Genomic DNA, 17,578 nt, shown 5'->3' with positions numbered 1-17,578 from the left:
CTTTTTGTATGCAGTTTGTTTGTGTGTGCCATGTAACATTCATTTACACAGGATATGGTGCTAGATTTGGTATTGACACAGAAAATACACAGCTCCAACATGCAGTGAAACAAGGACGAGGGGATTCCAGTGACGTGACCATTTTTTTCCCTTGTAACTTTTATAAATTCTTTTAGAATCAAATATAACAGTTGTACAAAATATGCTTTTAAATTTCCCCCCGCGGCTCCTTCAGTTAATGAAGAATTCTAGGCCAATACAAAGATGCTGTGAACATCAGGTAACTTTTAAAATGCATTATGTATTTTTGTGTTGTACCTCTGTTTCTTGGTTGACATATCTCAGTAGCGTGTGCACGTATTTTTAATCAACTGCAAAGCACAAGCAGGTTGTCTTTAGACTGTTAAATTATATGGGTTTTTTTTTTAACCTAGGGAAGATCTTTTACCATTGAGAGCAAACCATCGTGAACGTCTATTGGAAATGCTGTACAAAATTTCCTGTATTTAAAACAAAAAGAAACTTTTCTCCCCTGCATTTAAAAAATAAAAGTAATCCTGGAAATGCCATGCCTTAAGAAATAAACTCAGTGTTGCTTTTCTTTTTAAATTTCTTCAATAGGGCTTTTAATTCTGGGCTGGAGCTCTACAACTTTTTCATTACCTATCTCATACCCTAGAGATACATTTTGGTAGTGATTTTAGTATGTGACACCGTTTTCTCTTGCGAATAAGGTGTGCAATCTGTGGAGAATGCAGGGCCTGGAGCTGCACTCAGACATCCAGCATGAACCTCCTCTGTGCCTGGCTCGGCTGGCTGCAGATGTGCTTCTGGCTCCTTGGTGAACAGTGCAAAATAATGGATCTGTGTAATTGTCCTATAATTACATTAACTGACATGTCTTAATTCAGGTCACCACTTTATAGTCTTGATTAACTACCTAAGGTATCAGAGGAGTAGGAGTAATTTTTTTGTAGGGCACTTTGGTCTAATGTTATCACAGCTAAACATTTCAATTATTTTTTTTATCTTAGAATAATTTCATGGTAGAACTTGTGATGTGAGTTACCAACAAATGTGATTTTCCTGGAACTTTTTTATACATACATTTTTTTATATATTTTTTATTCCTTTTATATATGTGTGTGTACATATTCCCTTTTTTAATATAGATATATACATATGCAAAATAACAGGTGCCAAGGCTTGTTTGTAACCATTTGTTCTAACCCATGAGACAGCCCTGCTTCCACCTCCCCCGGCACGGACAGAGAAGTTCTCGGAGCTGATTTCCTCAAACACCGGGATTATAAAACTCCGTGGGACCTTTCTTTACCCATCTAGCTGAGCAAAGTTTAGTCACTTGTCAAGTAGTAAGAGGGATGTCTGTCTCCTGCTGCATGTGTGCATACAAACCCACACCACCCCAAGCTATCCTTAGTATGCAGCTGTAGCACAGTTCGGTGTATGGAGTGGGCTGGGGAACTCCAGGCTGAGTGCTGACCAAAGCAAAACCCCAAAGGACAGGGATTCTAGGTCAAAAGTGCACAAGAGTTGAAATTTTCTTGGTGGCTGCAAGCAGTAAAATCAAGTGCTGTTTCATACCCTACAGCATACAAGCTTAGGGGAGAAGAATATGATTTATAGAGCTATGTTATACAGATACGGTGTTTCTATTCCTAATTAATATATAATTAATGTATTTATTGTGCCTATATTGATGTTTCATTGACCTATATCTGGCTATAAGACATTGCATAATCCGCTATGACTACCGTGGGGTTTCTGCCACGGATGATGAATTCTGGGTGGATGTTGCACCCTCGCGCCTGGCCTGTGCCAAACTGATTGCTAACTGCTGGCTAAAGCTGCGTCCCAGTTTGGCCAGCACACCCATCCCACTGGGCCTGTGCTCCTGCGGACTGGTGCTGGGCTCCAGAGACAGCACCAAGGGAAATGGTCTTTAACTGCACTTGATGTTGCCGCTGCTTATGCTGGGGCAACTGCCCCGGCCAGCGCAGGACTCCAGAGCTGCTCTGGACGCTGTAGGGAGCATCTGGCTGAAAGCTTGAGGTGGCCGGTCCCTCCAAATCTCAGCTGAAAATATCAGGGTAATTTATGGAAAAGGCACTGAGCTCTCATCTCAGCTCCGTAAAGTTGTTCATTGTGTTCTCTCTTTCTCTGAATAATTCCAGAAAGTTGGGATTTCAGATGGGTGGTTTATTTTCTCTGGACTCAGAGAAGTTGCAAAGGTCTGAGAGGTGGGATGCGGCCTCACAGGCGTGCCGAAATCTCGCTTCATGGGAGGTCAGTAGCAGTGCTTGGAGACTGGAATTTTCAATTCTAATTAGTCCCTTATGCTGCAGCCATGCCGCTTCGTTAGGGAAGCTCTCTAATGGCAGCAAGTTTGGAGGAGGCTCAATGGTGTGATGGCCTGTGTGTAAGGTGAGAGGGGGAAATAAATTCACTGGGTTGCTGTGCCCAAAGGGTAAACAGTCAATATTTAGCAAGAGAAACTAAACTGCCGCCTTGCTTTCTCTCCACATGGACTTAATTAGGTGGTTTCGTTAACAAAGCAAACAGCGTTTCCTGTCGTTGGACTGTTCCTCTCCAGCGGCAGCATGGATGCAGGGAGCTGCCTGAGCCCGGAGCACGCAGGCGGGGGATGCAGAGCAGAAAGCACGGGAGCAGAAAGCTGCCAGCATGACTGGCTCCAGCCTCGGCCATCGGTCTGCCCCGTTTCAAACCAGCCCGGCTTTGTGTGTGTCTGAACGTGGCAAAAGGGCAGCGCTAGGGAGGAAGGTTCTCACCAAACCAGTGTGTAACGCAGGGGACAGGAAGGGGTTGTCTCTAGATCACCAAGACGACACACCTATGGTAGCGCGTGGGGGAAGCTAACGCTGACATCAGGCTTAGTCCTGGGGAGAGCTGTGAGGCACCAGGCTGAAGTCAAGTTGCACCAGTCCTTCCTCCTCCTCAGACACCAGTCTCTGGTGCTCACCTTGGCAGAGCAGTGGCGATGTGCAATGGAGAAAACAGAGCAGACAATGGCTTTAACTGCAGCACTTTGATTTATTCACTTCCTACAAGTTTGGTACATCTATCTGGCAGTTGTAAGCTGAGCCCAGGGGGACAGAGAAGCGAGGCTGCGTTGTTCCCAGCTGGGTAAAGGGTTCTTGTTAGTGTGTTAGGAGCTCTCTGGTTCTGCTGGGAGGCTATTCATGATCCCCTTCCTCTTTTTGTTGTTGTTTGTCTATGCAGAAAACTGCAAACATCTTGAATTCCCTGTAGTTCAGTTTTGGAGAGGAGATAGATCCCTAGCTTAGCAAGGCAGCCTTGCCCAATATAAACAGTTATTTCAGAGAAAGACCCCAAGTCCAGGCTCCCATCCCCTTCTCCAACTTGCTCTAGTTTCCGGATTAACTCAGGAGAAATTGGTTTCAACCAATTGCCTCTGGCTCATCCCCAACATGTTACAGGCTCACAGGGCACCTCTCTGGCACATGGCTGTTTCTCTACCATTTGTAATGACTTGCAGATGTTGGAGTGATTCATAACAGCTGGGGTTATGGTGTGGATGAGGGGGAGTGGGGTGCCTTTATGGCTGTGTCAGAGCTGTGCTGCTCCTGCTTGAAATGGCCCTTTAATCAGGCAGCCTGGAGATGAAAGGACAGGATCCATGCAACTTGGGGCTGAAACAGCTTGTTCCAGGAAACTACTCCAAGGGCATTAGAGAGCTATCCACAGGCACTGAGTAGGACGGAGGCTTTGATACCTTGCTGCACTGCTAAACCATACAGGAAACAGGCTGCAAGCCCTGCAGGGCTTACCCGAGAGATGCAACTGCCTGTAACAAATAATTGGAGAGGATACTGGTAGTGGAACATAGAGGAGGAGAATTATCAATAAAAACAATAACCCAGGAACCTAACAGCAGAAAGGAGGAGAAAGAGAAGGGATCTCCCTCAGTTACTAATGGCTGTCTTGCTAAATGTGCTCCTGGAGCGTGCTGAGATGCTGAAGTCATGAAGACAGTGTGAAGCTGTGACACAGATAAGAGATGTCTACAGTCTACTAATGACTGATTCTGTACCAGTGTAGCTGTAGGTGGTCATTAATCAGAGAATACTTCAGAGCAGGGAGGGACTTGAAAGAGCACGAGTGACCAGACAGGGACAAAGGTGAGCTGGTGGCAAAAGCAAATTGGCAAGGGATGTGTGCGTGCACCTCCGTAAGGACTGTGTCAGTGCAGAGCTGGAGGGGAAGTGCTGTTACCAGCTTTGTTCCCTGTCTGCTTGCAGGGAGCTGCTCCCTGCCATGGGGCAGGGATGGGCAAGATCCATGTGGCCTCTCCTTGGAACCTGGAGCTGGTTTAAGGTCACAATGAGGGATCCATCAGAGAAGAGAAAGAGCTTCCCCTGGGGCTCTTATCTGGCATCAGCATCTTCATGGCACAGGCATAAGCCATGGTACAGCACTTGTAATCTTTGAAGGTTTGAAGGCGGAGTGTACCCCTCCAAGGTACCCCCCTGGCCAGCAGCTCTGGGAATGGATTGCAGAGAGCTTGGAAAATAATTAGAAGCCACAAGCAAACTCAGAAGAAAATGGCTTAAATAAAGGCACTTCTGCCAGTCCTGCCCACCTCCTCCCATTAAGAGTCTCCTCAGACAGAGGAATATGCCTGGTTTACCCCCCAAAAATTATTTCTTCCAGTTGCTCTCTTACTGTTAAAACATTTTCAATTCAGACTGTGCAATAAGTTACCAAAGAGACGCTCCTGAAGTCAATAGGAAGGAAACTCAGGCTTGAGTGAGAAGTGGCTGCGGGGCTGCATTTAGGGGCATTTTCATGACCTATCTTTTGACTGTAATTTCTCTAATTTTACCTCATCTCCAGAAATATCAAAGTCCTTGAATATCTTCTTAAGTTCTTCTTTCTAGATGTTGAAGAGAAACCTTGTGGCTTCAAACTCATTAAAATCAATCACATTATCCCTGTCTATGTCCAGCAGTTGAAAGGCGGGTCCTGTGTGCCGGTGGATGAACTGCTTTTAAAGATGGTTCTGTTTTGGGGCAGAAAGGTTTAGAAACAGATGATAAGCACTGATTTCCTGCTTGGAAAGAATACATGGAATACCAACTGGTGCTTGTGTTCAGAGAATAAAGGTGACCTCCTGCTAGTCGCACCCACAGGAAATACCAAAATCTTGGTGCTTCCTGCTGCAGAGCCATGGTGCTGCTGCTGGCTGGGTTCAGGCTTTGCCAGGGAGAGGTACCACAGCTGGCTGAACTCCAAAGCTGCTTCGTGAGGTCCTCTCCCATCCCTCCCATGTGCTGAGTCACTTGCAGGGCTAGGTCCCATGGTTGGCTCCTCTCCTTCATCCCCGAGTCCTGCAGGCAGCAGCCCCAAGTGCTGGCCCTCAGCTGGGTGTCAGGTCTGGAGTGGAGCTGCCAGACATGTCTAAGAGCAAGGTTGAGCTCTGGAGATAACCCTGGCTTTACCACCCCTGTCCCTCACAGCAGCCTGCTGTCCCTGCTGCTTTTCCCTGAAAAGGCACTGGTATCTCCCCAGCCTGGTCTGTAGGTGATGCTGGGGAGGCTGAAGAAGGGATCAACACATGCTGCACCTACAGACTAGCAAAAACTGATGGGTGAAAACAGATGCTTCCCCACAGGTAGACACAGCCAAGGGCTTGGTTTTTGGAGAACTAAGATGGACAGCCAGAGCTGGGAGGAGTGTTTAGGTGGTTCCTACTTTGCAGAAGGTTCAGGGGTGGTTTTATCGCAGAGGAGCAAGGTTGGTATTAACAGGATTTTGCTCATTTCCCTGTTTTCCTTTTCTATGCAGCAGCATAGACCCAAGGACTCTCTCCATCTCTTGCACGCCATGAGTAAAGATCAGCTCCAGTGAGCTGATTCCCTTTTCGGGGGTGTTGGATGGTGCAGATGTCCCTGTACTGACTCCAGGACTTGCAGGGTGCACACCTCGTGAGGCAGGAGGGTGCACGCCACTGTGTAGAACTCATTAAAGCAAATCCTCCCCCTCACGTTTCAGTCCAGCAAGTCAAACAGCAGCATGAGCTGGTCCTTATTCAGGTCGGTCACATAATGGAGAAAGCAATAAAACTGCAGATCTGGAAAACGGTGAGCTCTCAGGCATGTCTACACAAAGCTGAGAGCAATAATTAGCAGCATTTATTTTATTTTAAATGCCCACTGCTCACAGAAATGTTGCATAGGCAATTAAAACACAGTAGCAGACAAGAGATACTGTTCATAATTAATAGACATTAATAAGATGGTCATGATTTATGAAAGAGGCATATGTGATTCCTGCACAGAAGACAATGTTGAAGTGCTCCTAATTTTATGTCTTTTTTCTCCTTCACCCCACCCCTGGAGGAAAAAAGGACTTTTCCAACAAACCAAAACCACTGGAAAAATAACCCATTTTTCTTTTGGAGATGTCACTTTTAACTGATGACCCACTAGCAATTACTTTTAGTCCTATTTAATCTTCTCTGGTGCAGAGGAAGAGACAAACGTCCAAACCCAGCATTTCCCTCAAACTTCCCCAAGTGCAAACACAGAGGACAAACAGCCTCCACTAAAAAAATTTACAGCCTGGTCCAATTCTGCTACCCTTAAATCTCTGCCAGTGGGGTAGATCCATGGAAGAGGTGCGCTGGAGCACCATGAGGGTTTGCAAAAACATGGCAATAGACTCAAGAACTGCAGGTGGGAGGTAGGGAAGCTGTGAACCAGCAGACGGGGGGTCGCAAACAGCCTCATGTGGAAGACATGCCAGTATGGCAAGAAACCCACCTGCTTTCTAGCACAGAGCACAATGGGTTTATGGAGAGGATTACATGATGAGGTTGCTGCAGTACTAAGGAATTAACTTCAGTGAGCCAGAAATCCCCTCTTGCCCCATGTTCCTGGCATCTCACTTGCACAGCTGTAAAGATCTCCTTCATTGCTGGCCTGGGTTTTTTCCTGCGTTGATTATCTGCTTGTTGTGCCAGGACCCGGTTATCATGTTTGTACAGCACTAGCAAGCCTGACCTGGGGACTTCACATGCTGCTGGGGTGCAGAGGACAATTCTACTACAAAATCAAACAGGTTTCACAGGCTCTCAGACGTTTTTCTGTGTCACAAACAGGGAAGGGGGCAATGGAAGGGGGAAGGGGAAAAGAGGATCTTCAATGAGAGCTGAAAATGCATCGTGGCTCTGCATGGTCCCCTGAGCCATACATATTTCAGAAGCCAATGCGGGAGTAGCCAGTCCGTGTAACTTCCCAGAGCAGTCAGGGCATGCTAGAGCAGGGAAGACTTGGTGATACATGCTGCATCTGAAAGCTTTTTGGGGTATTGCCAAGCTCTTGTATTAACTAAGCTGCTAGTTAATTAGTATTACAGAGTGCTGCATTTGTTGTAACATCTGAAGTGCAATATTTGTCACGTCTGTTATCTCTGGTTTTAAATCCTAAGCGATGTAGCATTCTGTGTATCTCTCTTCAAAACATTACACAGGACCTGTGATTTTAGAGCATTAATGCCAATCTTGTTTTTAGAAGTACTAACTGTTCAGGTGATTCTTTCAATGAACATCCAGGAGCTGGAAATAGCCTGCCAGTGCCGCAGCATTTCCTGCTGACAGCAAGCAGCATTACTTCATCTAAATGCAGATGCTGCAGAAAACACCCAGATTTCAGCTTCATCTCAGCTGGCTGTGGAAGACCAGCGAAACAGAATTAGCACTATGGCAATGACCTCTCACAGAAGGAAAATTCTGCCCCAGAACCAGATTCAACCCCATTTCAATGCGTTTCCCACCTTTTCAAGAATTCCCCTCAGCTTTGGAGACAAAGGCTCTGTTTCCATTCAGCACTAAAGGGTAATGTGTATTAAAATCAAGGGGCAGAAACTATTCTTACAATGCTCAAGAGCATTAAAACTGACTGAAATGTGCAAGAGACAGACTTAAGGATTTATTTTAGATTGTAATGCAAATCTCAACCTCAGACAAGTGGTACCTCAAAATTGTTGGTCTGTGCTGAGGAGGTCCTACATAGCAGCCACTGCAGGGCTTTGCTTTTCCTCTTAGCCAGGGGCTTTGGTGTTTCTAGTTTCCAGTACCTGATGGTGTCCTGTACAGCGTGTCTGGGAGCTATAACTCAGAGATGGCTCTTTCTGAATGCCTAATTTCTTGTTCAAGTTAGCTGTTAGGAAGCTGAACTGCTCTTATATTTATATAAAGTGTTTATCACCCGTTTCTCTTCCAACCCGGAACAAGTCCAATCCAGCACAGCAATAAACACTGAAAGTGCTCTTTATTCCTTACCCCTAACCTATACCAGGAATAATACTAATAAAATCTAACTCCATTGGCTTACTTTGGCCAACAGACCCTCTGTAACCCAACATCTAAAACACGGAGCTGTATGTGGTCTTGCAGTCAGGGCAGCAGTTTCTTCTCCCTGGGTCGTAATCCTGAGCGAGAGCTCAGCTCTGCTAACGCGTGCTGCTGAGGACCGTGCTGACTCTGAGCAGCCGTGGTGATGCTTGTGACCATCTGTCCATAGGATCACAGGTGCTCCCAGGAGCTTGGGGCAGATTTGCAAAGTTTTTTTGCATTTCTGGAGTTCATATGCTCTTTCTCTTATTTATCACTTGAGAAAGAGTAAGAAGTAGTAATTCATAGACAGATAATTAACCTCTTTGCTGATTTGGTTTGACACCTGTGAGATTTCTGCAAGAAAGGGATGGAAGGAATTCAAATGTCTGATTCTCTTTTGCTACAGAGCCAAGAGATAGCAAATGTGCTTATAGGGTATCAAGTGCTGGATAAAAAATGCCACAGCCCTCAAAATGCTGTGCTGAATCAGAGTTGCTCAGAAACTTTTGAAGGGGTAACTTGAATTTGCAAAATTTATGCCAGCAAAGAAGAGAGACTGATCTGGTCAGCCTACCTTCAGCTAGTCTGCGGGGCGTCTACCTACACCGCGAGCCTTTTGGCACAGGATGTATCTTGGATTCTATATCTTTACAGAACCTGATAAGGACAGATATCCCCAATATGTGCCCACAGCTCTTGTAGGATCAATTACAAAGGTGACAGAATCAAACACTTACCAGGGAGGCCGATGACAGAACAAGGGGCAATGACCACAGGTAGCAGCTTAGAAAAAACCCTCCTCCAGGATGGTGAGGCGCCCGGGAGCAGGTAGCCCCAGAAGGTCATGTCTGCTCCAGCCTGGGAAGTTTTTCAAGACTCCGCTGGACAGATTTCTGTCTGAGCTGGCCCAGTGCCAGGGACACTCCTGCTGCAAGCAAGAAGTTGGCCTAGATGATCTCTGGGGGTCCCATCCAAGCAATGTTTCTGTGGTTGTGTACAATGCCCAGGTCCCCTAGTACAATAAAGTAAAAATGCTACTGTTAATAAGAATGATAGCTTAAAAAAAACCCCAGGTAGCTAAAACACTGGGAAAATTAAGATTAAAAGGTATGAAATTTTGAAAGTAGTTGCTCTGTTTCTGTCTATGCTGTTCTTACTCCACTATTGGCAGATCCACACATTGTATCAGCTCAGATCCAAACCCCACAAAGTTAGGTGAAAACAAGTGCTCAATTATTTTCAGCTTCTTTCTGTTTCACGGATATACTTGTGTTGCATTTTCAGCTTGTTTTTCCTACAACTCAGTGGTGAGAAGGGAAGAACACAAAACTTTCTTCCAAAAAGGCAGCTGAAATTCTCATACAGCCACAAATTTCCAGGAACCAGAGTTTTAAATGGCATTTCAAGCATCAGTATAGGGAAATTCCCAATAGAAATGTGAGGGCTGGTCATACCAGGACAAACCCATTTTTTTTCTTAACAGCAAAGACAAGGAGAGATGACAATCAGTCCCCACGCTCTAGGGTATAACGTATCAGGGAACTGACGAGGAATCACCAAGACCAGATGTTCTCAAACCGCGATGCTGAGTTTCACCTGCATTACACATCAGGATGGAGTGTGCAAACGCACCCCCTCCTGCACCTCAGCCCTCGGCTCGTTAATGGGACACGGATGTGGGGCAAAATACACACGCTGGTGTGAGCGATGGTGGGATGACTGAGGTTTGCACGGACAACCACTTACCACTAAGCCCTCTGTTAAAAACAGAGCTATTGTGAAGCATGGCTGCACCGTCGGGTATTTCCCCTAGATGTCCCCATTTAATACTTGATTTCAAGTTGGTTTTTCAGAGGACTTGAAGTTTTGCCAGGGAGAGGATGCAAACCTTCACACTTGACACCAGTTGGGTCACATCTTCTCTAAAACAAATTCATGGCGGGTGCCCACGGTGCTGATACACTCGAATTCCTGCTACTGGGAGTTTTTAAAATATTTGTGTTTGGCTGTTTTCACATGAGATGAACTGGGGGAAGAAGGAAGCCTCCCTCCGTTGCCGAGGCAGTTCAGGATTATGTTTTTACACGCAGACATGTGTCTCTTTGCTCGGCCCCCGGCTGCGCAGCCCATGAGGCGACGCCGGGCCCGTGCGGATGCTGTTGGCTCCCTGCGCCCCCTGCGCCGGGCTGAGCAGGCGGGAACACGAGGGCAGCCGCTGTGGAGTTTCTCACCTTTCCCTCCAGGTCTGTTTGTATTTAGCATCATCCTGCGATGGCGATGGCGATGCTCTGGCCTCCTCCTGCTTGGGGGGGGTGGGCGTGGGGGTGGTGGGGGAGGCAGGGGACTCCTTGCCTTGCTCAGTGGCATGGCTTGTCAGTGGGGCCGAACCCAGCTGGGCTGTGGCATGCCACGCTGCACCGCGCTGGGCCGAGCTGAGCTGTGCTGAGCCAGGCTGAGCTGAGCAGGGTTGAGCCAAGCTGAGTGGGGGTGAGCTCAGCTGAGCTGAGCTGAGCCGAGCCGAGCTGAGCCGGGCCAGGCTGTGCTGAGCCGAGCCTGGCCATGCTGAGCCGAGCTGTGCTGAGCCGGGCTGAGCTGTGCTGAGCCAAGTCGAGCTGTGCTGAGCTGAGCCGAGCCGAGCCGAGCCGAGCCGGGCCGTGCTGAGCCGAGCCGGGCCGTGCTGAGCCGGGCCGGGCCGTGCTGAGCCGGGCCGGGCCGGGCCGAGCGGGGCGGGGCGGGGCGCGGGGGCCGGGCCAGCAGGTGGAGCGGCGCCGGCTCCATGTGCGCGGCCGGGGGCGGCCCCGCTCCCCGCTGCCGCCTCGCCGCTCCCCGGGCGCCGCAGCGGCTCCGTCCTCCCCCGGGGCAGGGCGCGGGAGGCGGCTGCCGGCAGCTCCCCGGCGGCCCCGCACCCGCTCCGGCATGGCCTTCGCGAATTTCCGCCGCATCCTGCGCCTCTCCACCTTCGAGAAGCGGCGGTCCAAGGAGTACGAGCACGTCCGCCGCGACCTGGACCCCGGCGAGGTGTGGGAGGTGGTGGGGGAGCTGGGCGACGGCGCCTTCGGCAAGGTCTACAAGGTGGGTCCGCGGCGGGGGGTCCCCGGGGGTGGGGGGACACAGACACACACACAGGCACAGACACACACAGGCACAGACACACACAGGCACAGACACACACGCACACACAGACACACACGCAGCACCTGCGGCCCCGCGGCGGTGGCGGTGCCTCCTCCCGCGGTCCGGGGTTCTCTTGCGGGCTCCCCGCTCGCTGCCCGAACCCGGCACCGTCTGCGGGAGTTCCCAGCCCTGGCGGGGCCGGCGCCGCGCACCCCGTTAGCTCCGCCGGCGGGAGGGCAGGGACGGGGACAACGGCGGCCGGTCCGCTGGGGCTGCGGGAGCGCAGCGCCTTGCGTGGGGCTGGGGAAAGCAGGCAGAGAAATTTTGTGTTTTGTTTTGTTTTCCCCTTAAATCGCCTGTTTTCGGAGCGATGCTTTTGTAAGGCGACGAGGTGTTCCGTGCCAAGGCTGTCGGTGCAATGAATGGAGGGAGATTTCTTGGAAGTCAGCAGTCTCGGCGCTGCCTCCAAGTTTTGCAAACCTCCAGGGGTGACATTATTTGTATTCCTGTGGTCCTCGCCGGCAGGAAACTTAGAGCGAGGAGCCCAGCTCCTTAAGAGTGGGGACATGTCCGCTGCTATGAATGTTTAACATTTGTGTTAAGGGATGGGGGGTTTAAAGGCCAAATACTCCCCGTACTTTGCACTCCAAAGCAACAGTGTTCTTGCTGTTCCCGGCTCTGAAATACTCCGGTCTCCTGTGCAACAGTTGAGAGAGGAGCCTTTTGGCTGGGGCTGGCTGGAGGAGCAGGCTGGGGATCCGTAGACCTGCGTTATGCAGATAATTTGGAACTGGGGTTGTGAATTAGCTGTTGGGCAGCTGGTTTTTGATGGTCTTGTTAGATCACTGAAGAAGGTATTGCCTTTTCAGAAATAAGTAGTAACTGAAGAGAAGGCCGGGAAGGGAGCTGGTTGGTTGCAGGTCAGGACAGAGATGTTTTACTACAGCGTCTTGGGATTTGCTGTATTTATTTGTTATCTGTCATGTTATTTGATAGAAACTCTCTAAAAACTGGGCACTAAGTGGAAGTCTTTGGTGAAGGATCCTATCTTCTAATAAAATGCAATTCCTAAAAATCATATTTAAATCCCTAATACATTTATCCTTCCAAAACCAGCACCAGTGTAGTAATCAGTGTGCCTGTTACCAGTTTACTTGGTGTCGTGCATTGGAAACGCCTTTGTATATAGCAACATTCACTCTTCTCCTGGATAATTATTTGCTTAGGTTTCTCATGCTATGATTAGAATGGGGTAAACATTGTAAAATAAGTTAATAGGCTTCTGAGACAAATGAAAACTTAGAGGAATAACTGTTTTAAATCCTTTCTATTTTAAAGATGTATAACATATTCAAATTAGGTAACTTTAAGAATAAAGCTACTTTGTAAGTGGTTGGTTTGGTTTTTAAGTCCGTTGTCATATCTGAATGCCTCTGCTATTAACTCCAGCCTCACACCAATAATAAAATTATCAGAGTAACTTTATGTACTGTAGGCTAAGGATGTCAGCCTGTCAGGTAATAACATCTCCTCATCTCCAACTACTTCCATCTCCTTTAATCCCCATTTTGACCCATATGAGAATGTGGATTATAGTAAATGACACACATAACCAGGAGTTCACACCATCTATACCAAGTACATTCAGGCAACTGTCTGCTTTTGTGATGTTTTAAGACAGTTGATCAACAGTGGAGGTTGATATTGTGACAGAAATCAAAGGCCTATTTTATTCTTCTCAGTAAAGTTTTAATTCTCCATCTTCTTTGATCTCTTCTCCGCCTGTTCTCCATCCTGGTTGGCAGATGGACATGGTTGGCTTTTGAAGAGTTCTCATGCAAGATTATGTTTGTTTAAGAATCCCAAATTATTTGGGTGCCACGTACTATAAAGCCTTATTTTAGATAATAGCCAGTAGCGTTATTTGAGAGATGTAGTTTCCTGCCACGCTAAGATTTAACTTGCATATTGTCTTCCTTCGTCTTTCTAAATCTGAAGCGCTACCCTAGGTGGTGATGCATATAGGATGGAGATGTGAAAGAAGAAGCTTGCCCTCTCATTCTGCTCAGCTGCCAAAAAAGCCCCAAACTAACCCGCTTGTGTGCAAGGAGAATGTAGGTGGCCAAGACACAATGAACAATTTTAATCATTCTCTTCAAGTCACTTTTAAAGTCAATTTGCTCTTCACACAAAAGGGATCATTTAGAGCAACTCTGAGTGTTTGTATGGCCGTGAGAGTTTCAGGATGTTTGAATGAAGTTCCTGCCTGTCTTCCGCCCCTTTTCCACCCATGGAAGCACGGGGAGGTGATATAATCCGCCTGTGCCTGCATCCTGCCCTACGTACCATATGGTGTGCTTGCTCCAAAGAGCCCCAAGCAGTGCAGAAGGATAGGATTTGTGCACTGAAGAGTCTGACCTGGGAGAAATTTAGATGTGGATAGAAGAAAAAATGTGCTTGTTTTAGTAGGTTTTGTTTTTCTGGAGGGCTCGACTGGGTAATGGTTTTATTGGGGAGTATTACTGCCCTGCAGAACGCTGTCAGGGTGCTGTCTCTTGAACTCCCGGTGCACTCAGCTGAGCATACTTGAACTGGTTTGACACAGTGTTTACAAACATAGGACAAGCTTAATTTAAATATATATTAATTAAAAATAATCAAATCTGCAGTGGAGTCTGAAATGTATACAGAAGACCTTAATAAACCTGCAGCCAGCAGAAACTACTGGAATTTCCCGATTTTTATACAAAGACTTGTTCAGCAAAAGAGGGCCTGATTGTATGAAGAAACAGTGAAACTCACTGCAGAGGGTAAGGAAGCTGAAAAGTAGGAAGGGGGTGGGGAGGAACTGTTTCTTTCTGGCTGTCATTCTATTAATGTCTTGTTTCTGGTAAGTCTAGTGGGTGCGATAAGGAAGCGATAGCAGCACATAGATAGCAATGCACTGCATGCCAAATATGCTTTGTTACCCACCTCATCCAAAGCTCATAAAATCGATGATCTTAAACTGGTCATTAGGCCAGCGGTTGGGAGCTGTGATCAGTGTGTGCTGGCCTGGGAAGCCTGCAGCACCTCTAGGGTTGTGGGCCTATAAAAATACAAGTTCCTCACTCAGACCCTTTCCAAACAGCCTTAAAAAAAGCAGAGTTATTTCTCTTCAAAAACACCTAAGATACAATTCATAAATACATGGCTGTGGTTTTACTGGTTCAAAGTCAACATCTGTTTGCGTGTGCAGGGAAGGAACCCCCGTGGGCTGCTTTGCTGAAGCCAAGCCGTGCTGATCTCGGGGTGTGCGGATGCTCAGAGCGAAGCCAGCGGTGCCGGCTGCCATGGGCTGAATGCTTGGAGCTGCTGAATCGCATCTCAGTCCTGCAAAACCCATTAGCTGGTGCAGTATTTACTGGTGCAGGTAGTTGCATTAGTGTCAGCAGGAACAGATATGCAGAGGCTCTTCTGGGCATTGAGAATTCACAAGCTAGCAGGCAATGGACTAGGTCTTACAAAAGCATGGGCTCTGCTCTCAGAAGCCCTGGGACTCTGCCTTTGTCATGGTGGGATGGTTTTGCTGCGCTCATGCCTCTTGTGAAACACTATCTCCCCTTTCCAGCGTGTGCTGATGGGGACACTGGCTCCCCGATAAGGCTTCTCCTCACAGGGTGGGGACAGGCTGTCCGCTGCAGGAGCATGGGCTGCCGGGCTGCCCACAGCCCCCAGCGCAGCAAAAAGGGGGTTGTTCACTTGAACTTGCCTTCAAACAGCTCTCCGTGCCAGCTCCTGGAGAGGTAATGCTGAGCCCCGTGCCACAGCAAGTCATAAGTGTGCCTTTTATGTTGTTGTTCTCCTTTCTTCTTAAGATAAGGCTTAAAAAGCTGAATTTGGGTTATCTGATCTATTATGGTGGTATTAATGCTGTACACGCTATGGACTATAAATGCTTTGTTTTGAAATTTGGTTAATAAAAGACTAATTGTTAAATGTTGCGCAGCTGCCTTATAAGCCTGGCTTTCACAGTGACAGGCCCGTTTGAAGGCACGAGATTGTCCCTGTCACTTGCAGACCTCTCTGCTTGCCAGCTGAGCCTCCACCAGTCTGGTTTTCCATGAGTTGGCTGAGCTCTTGTTGGTTTGATTCATGAGGGATTTAACATGTAGTTCCTGGAAAGGGTGTCACGGAGAGATGCTGATCTGCTGGGTTAGCTTAAAAAAAAAAAAAAAAAAAAAAAAAAGAGGAAGGAAACAAAAAGGGAGGGGGAGGCTTAACTTGATTGTAACTATAGCCACCAAAAACAGTAAAAACCAATAGTAAGATCAAATCGTGGTCTTGTCGCTTAGAATAGCTTAAGGATTTTCTTAAAATGTTTCAACTGGGGAGAGAAGAGGAATGGGAAGATACCACTCCTTTGCTTATAGAGCAGTGGCCCAACAATATTAAACCTAGTTGAACTTTAAATTTGATGTTCACTGAAACGCATGATGTTCCATCCCTGCTGAAGTCCTGCACTCTGTGGAGCCACAGCTGTATCTGTGTGGCAGGGGAGAGGGATAGCTCTCCATGGCTAAAGATTTTGGTGGTTACTTCAGTGTCATGGCGCAGAGCTTGGCAATGCTGCTGGCAGTGGGAGCTGTGGGCAGCTGTGTGGAAGAGAAAGCTTGGATGAAGGCTGTGAGCCTTTCACCCTCAAGCACGTGGCAATTGTTTCTTAGAAAAAGCCCTGCCCAGCATGTCTTGTGATTTTTAAAAATCTTTTTTTCTTGAGTGTGCACATTCTGTGGAAAAAAGGTTCCTTTTCTCATCGTTGGGGTGCTGCTGTCTGTAAATCCGGGGTTTTCCTTGTGAGTCTCACCCTCGCTGTCACACCATGAGGTTGCGGGTCCCCAGGGGCTCTGCCCGCCTGCGGTGGGTGGCTGTGCTGCCCTCCCAGCCACCAGCACTGCCAGCCTCGCCCAGCCCGACATCCTGAGAGAACGGGAATTCAGCTAAGAAGAGCAAAGTCACTTAAAAAAATATTCTTTAAAGTAATGAAGTAACAGGTACATTTTAACAAACATGCCTCTTGAAGGCAGTGGGGAGTGGTGGCACACGTGAGGGAGTGCCAGGGTCAGGCAGGGCAGAGCACAGCCGGTGAGCTGCTCCCTTGCTCAGCACAGCCCCGTCTGGCCCCGCAGCTGGGCCTGAGCATCACCCGGTTGCCGGAGCTGCTTTGCTCCCGTTGAAGAGGAAAGAATGCAGTTGCATTTGGGAGCAGTGTGTGTACATGCTGTCTCCCTGATGTGGGGTTGGGAAGGGCAGCGTGCCCCTTGTGAAGAGCAGAGCGATGGCACTAGTGCTGCTGGAGTTGGATTACCTGACTTCTGTCTCCTGCTATAGAAGAGCACTTCACTTTCACCCACTGAATGTCTGCTCTTCACAACACAATGTTCTTCCCATCCAACGCATGGAAACCTTCCTGAGGTTTTCCCTTCTCGTGCAATTCCCTGACACCTACCTGTGCTCACATCCTTATTTAACCAACCGAAATATTTGTGTGGTATTTCAGTAGGTGGAACAGACAGTGAAGGAAGCTGTGCCCCAGCAGAGCCAGCCGATGTCGGTGGACCTCAGTGCTCGCATCTGTCGGCATCACGGGGTTGCTGCCTGCCCTGCATTTCTCTCTCAACAGTCGCAGGCAGGGGCAGGCATGCGGCTGTGGTGTCCTCCCCAGGCAGGCTTGTGCTGTGGAGATAGCAAAGGTCTGATCGGTTCTCTGTTCTTCTACCAGGGCCTTGCTTATCTGATGCTTTCCTAGCACAGTGTGAGGGGACTGACAGGCAGACAGACAGACGTGCATACTGCCACTGCTTGTCTAAGCCCTGTTCCCTGACTCTTGGGCATAGTAGCAATTCAGCCCACTGCTCAAGCCTTAGCTCTCTGTGTACCAAATTTATTGCAGAAAGTTGCTAGGAAACTCAAGTGGTTGCATGGCTTGTGTTTTTTTTTTCTCGTTTTAATTTTGTTTTCAATGTTGTGGCATTGACTGAATGAAGACCAGGACAGGAGTGCTTCACTTGGAGCACCGCACTCTTC

General features: G+C 48.0%; 1 protein-coding gene across 1 annotated transcript in view; it reads left to right on the top strand.

The window, feature by feature from the left end:
* The first annotated feature begins 11,216 nt into the window (after positions 1–11,216).
* The window catches only part of STK10 (serine/threonine kinase 10), a 52,347-nt gene continuing 45,985 nt past the window's right edge, over positions 11,217–17,578 (top strand). Inside the window, exon 1 of the mRNA XM_074838514.1 lies at positions 11,217–11,470. Coding sequence (XP_074694615.1) covers positions 11,315–11,470 — 156 coding nt within the window. The 5' untranslated portion in view covers positions 11,217–11,314. The remainder of the gene's footprint in view (positions 11,471–17,578) is intronic.

This window comes from Strix aluco, chromosome 13 (genome assembly GCF_031877795.1).
Source record: "Strix aluco isolate bStrAlu1 chromosome 13, bStrAlu1.hap1, whole genome shotgun sequence".
Lineage (NCBI taxonomy): Eukaryota > Metazoa > Chordata > Aves > Strigiformes > Strigidae > Strix > Strix aluco.
Note: the sequence above shows the minus strand (reverse complement) of the source record. Positions and strands in the feature narration are given on the sequence as shown.